Source organism: Ochotona princeps, chromosome 15 (assembly GCF_030435755.1).
Source record: "Ochotona princeps isolate mOchPri1 chromosome 15, mOchPri1.hap1, whole genome shotgun sequence".
Classification (NCBI taxonomy): domain Eukaryota; kingdom Metazoa; phylum Chordata; class Mammalia; order Lagomorpha; family Ochotonidae; genus Ochotona; species Ochotona princeps.
Genome location: NC_080846.1, coordinates 49,260,094 through 49,264,251, shown reverse-complemented (window position 1 = coordinate 49,264,251; position 4,158 = coordinate 49,260,094). Strand labels below are relative to the sequence as shown.

General features: G+C 41.0%; 1 protein-coding gene across 1 annotated transcript; it reads left to right on the top strand.

Annotated features, from left to right (window-relative positions):
- Nucleotides 1–332: 332 nt before the first annotated feature.
- LOC101518058 (olfactory receptor 10C1-like) lies at nt 333–1,313 on the top strand. The gene has a single exon (XM_012926299.2). The coding sequence runs from the start codon at nt 333–335 to the stop codon at nt 1,311–1,313; it is 981 nt and encodes a 326-aa protein (XP_012781753.1).
- The last annotated feature ends 2,845 nt before the right edge of the window (nt 1,314–4,158 follow it).

Below are 4,158 nucleotides of genomic sequence, written 5' to 3'. Positions count from 1 at the left end.
GTGATGCTTTTACAATGATTGTGTTCTATATATCACCTACAAAACATTTCGTATACAATTAGATCACTGATCGTGTAAAACTTAAATTTCAGAATATTTAACTTAACTAAGTACTTCTTTGTGTGCTTATAAAAGAGTGTAAGATCCAGAACTCAAAACCAGAACAAATGCAACCATTCTGAGTAGCATTAGAAAGACATAGCAGAATTCAGGTGTCTGACCTTGCATCTCAGATCACTGACTGTAGGTGCTGTTACCTGCTGTGGCTGGGTGGAGACTTAGGTTAACCCGTGGATTCCTAGGCATTATCTGCTTTCTTTTTGTCTTTGCAGATGTCTGGCTCTGAGCTCCCAACTATTGGAAACCAGTCCATCTGCACCAAATTCACGTTTGTGGCTTTTTCCTCCCTAGCAGAGTTGCAGTTGGTGCTGTTCGTTGTGTTTCTAATCATCTATTTATTTACTGTGGGAGGAAACTTCATCATCATCTTCCTGATCGGGGTCACCCCTTCCCTGCACACTCCCATGTACTTCTTCCTGGTGAACCTCTCCTTTTTAGAGATGTGCTATATTACCAGTGTGGTGCCTCAGATGCTGGTGCACCTGCTGGTGGAGTCCAAGACCATCAGTGTGGCAGGCTGTGCAGCCCAGATGTACATATTTACCATACTGGGCCTGACAGAATGCTGCTTGCTCGCTGCCATGGCTTATGACCGCTTTGTAGCAATTTGCTACCCACTGCATTACACCCTCCTGATGGGCCCTCGCATGTGCCTGCAATTGGCTGCAGCATCTTGGATCACTGGGGTGGTGGTGGAGTCAGCCCAGACCACGTGGATCTTCACTTTGCCCTTCTGTGGAACCGGGATGATTCAGCACTTTTTCTGCGATATCATGCCTGTGGTGAAACTGGCCTGCGTGGATACCTCCCACAATGAGGTGGTGTTATTTTGTGTGTCTGTGCTCTTCATTATGAGCCCCTGCCTCCTTATTCTCTGCTCCTACACACGCATTCTTGTGACCATCTTGGGAATCCCTTCAGCAGCTGGCAGACGCAAAGCTTTCTCCACCTGTTCCTCTCATATCCTGGTGGTTTCTCTGTTCTATGGCACAGCTCTGTTCACCTACCTCCAGCCTAAGACTGCACACACCCCAGAAACAGACAAAGCCACTGCACTCATGTACACAGTGGTCACACCTGCTCTGAATCCTGTTATCTATACCTTGAGGAACAAAGAAGTGAAGGAAGCCTTCCAAAGGTTAACACAGAAGAACCCTCTTAGGCAAATGGACCAAGCTAGTCATGGTAGCTGAAGCTTAGACTACTGTCTAGCGAAGTCACCCACCAATATAACACATTATTATTTAAACTTGTGTGACTGAGCAACCACCAACAATGAATTCTACACTTTTCAACGAGTATAAGCCAAAGAATCAGCTAAAACATTCAATGAATTTTTATTGATTGTTCAACAACATAAAAAAAACATCAAAAAGTTCATGGAGGAATCATATAATGTCAAATGGGAAGAATTTTAAAAATGTGCCTCAAAATACCATCTATTAATATCATTTTTCACAAATATCTGAAGTAAGCTTTTTTTACTAAGAATCTTCGGTGTGGTAACCATCACTTTTCTACTTCTCTAGTGTCGTAGTTTGATGGTTAGTGTGTTTCTCCCTTTTACTGAAGAATGACAAAGTATTCTTGACAAAGCGCAAAGAGGATGTACCTCTTTTCGGCAGCTAGGATTCTAGAATTTGAATTACTTAGAGCGTGAACCTTTATTTTTCTTCCTACACCTTAATAATCACACATCTAAATATTCAGTTGGTAAGAAATACTGATATATGATGCATACTCCGACACCGTTTCACATACTAACTTTCACATACAGTGAGACACTTTGACTTTTTGGCCAAAAGTAGATTTCCCCCTTGCTCTTATCTAGGTGATATTGTGGCTTTTCGAATGAATAGTTTCAGGAAGCTTCTCTCTATGGAACTTTCGCTCTAGTTGCGTTTATTGTAACTACTGGAATGCAGTTTTCCTTTAGCACAGTCTTTACAGTAAAGCTAATGAACTGCATCAGTTTTGTCTCCTGTAAGAGGCAGGTCTTCTGTAAGAGACTCAAATATCTTTTATTATTATTATTATTTATTATTTTATTTATTATTTTTAATTCATTAATTACATTGTATTATGTGACACAGTTTCATAGGTACTTGGGTTCTCCCCACCCCTCCCCAAACCCTCCCACCATGGTGGATTCCTCCACCTTGTTGCATAACCACAGCTCAAGTTCAGTTGAGATTCCCCCATTGCAAGCGTATACCAGAGTCCAGCATCTTATTGTCCAGTCAAGTTCAACGGCTTCTTAGGTATACCCTTTCTGGTCTGAAGACAGAGCCAGCAGAGTATCATCCCAGTCAATTGAAAGCTCCAACATGCCATCAGCAAAAATTTACATCATTATGGAATTAATTGACATAGTAATGAGTAACCAATATGTTAAAAGTAAATGCGAGTTTCTAGCCACCTTCTGTGACCACCTCACTTACATTTCAATTTTAGTTTATACACAACATATAACATTCATAACATAACATGTTATACATAACATCATATCATCTTAAATTTAGGCAAACATGTGGTATTTAACCTTTTGGGATTGGCTCATTTCCCTTAGCATTATGGTTTCCAGTTTGGCCCATTTGGCCACAAAGAACTGCATTTTGTTTTTTTTAATAGCTGAGTAGTATTCCATGGAGTAGATGAACCATAGCTTTCTTATCCAATCCTCTGTTGATGGGCATTTTGGTTGCTTCCATGTTTTTGCAATTACTGATTGTGCTGCTATGAACATAGGAGTGCATGTTGGTTTCTCATAAAACAATTGTTCTGGATATATTCCTAGGAGTGCTATTGCTGGATCATACGGTATGTTGATTTTGAGTTGTTTGAATATTCTCCATACTGATTGCCATAGAGGCTGTACCAGCCTGCAGCCCCACCAGCAGTGGAGTAGGGTTCCCTTTTCCCCGCAACCTCGCCAGCAAGTGTTGTTGGTGCTTTTATTCATGTGGGCCAGTCTTACTGGCGTTAGGTGGTACCTCATTGATGTTTTAATTTGGATTTCCCTTATTGCCAGGGAACTTGAGCATTTTTTCATATGTTTATTTGCCATTTGGGTTTGATCCTTTGTGAAGTGTTTGCCCATTTCCCGTGCCCATTTCTTGAGTGGCTTGTTTGTTTTGACATTTTGGTTGTTTTGTAGCTCTTTGTATATTCTGAAGATATCTTTTAAACAAATGTTGGTTTCTTGTGGCATCTTTTTTTTATAAGTATTTTGTGAACATGAAAGTTAACCTAAAATTAATTTTAACCCTTGATTTTGAGAACTTAGAATAAAACCTACATGCAAGTTGAATGAATTACTTTGAAGGAATTTTGAAGAAGGCAATCTTTACTTTTTTTTTAAAAGATTTATTCATTTTATTACAGCCAGATATACAGAGAGGAGGAGAGACAGAGAGGAAGATCTTCCATCCGATGATTCACTCCCCAAGTGAGCCGCAGCAGGCCGATGCGCGCCAATCTGAAGCTGGGAACCAGGAACCTCCTCCAGGTCTCCCACATGGGTGCAGTGTCCCAATGCATTGGGCTGTCCTCGACTGCTTTCCCAGGCCACAAGCAGGGAGCTGGATGGGAAGTGGAGCTGCCGGGGTTAGAACCGGGGCCCATATGGGATCCGGGGCTTTCAAGGCGAGGACTTTAGCTGCTAGGCCACGCCGCCGGGCCCGAAGGAAAACTTTAAAGCCAAGGGAAGACCATCAGTGTGTGGGCCATTAAGATATTGGGTACCATGAATGGGCATTATAATTGAATCTTCTAAGGGGAATAGTATAAAATATAGTCTTCCAACTTACTGTTCACTAGGTCTAGATAATTGAAACATATATACACCAGTTCTCTTAATGCATTCCTCAAAGTCTCATCCTTTGTGTTTTTATTGACCATAGTAGACCTCTGAAAACACCCTTTGGTTGGACATTTAACCATCAAATGATGAGTGAGGTGGGAAAGATTTAAGAAGCACCATTGTCTATAAAATTTACAAGTTTGTAGAAGTGTATTTTCCATGAGGGTTCTTCAAAA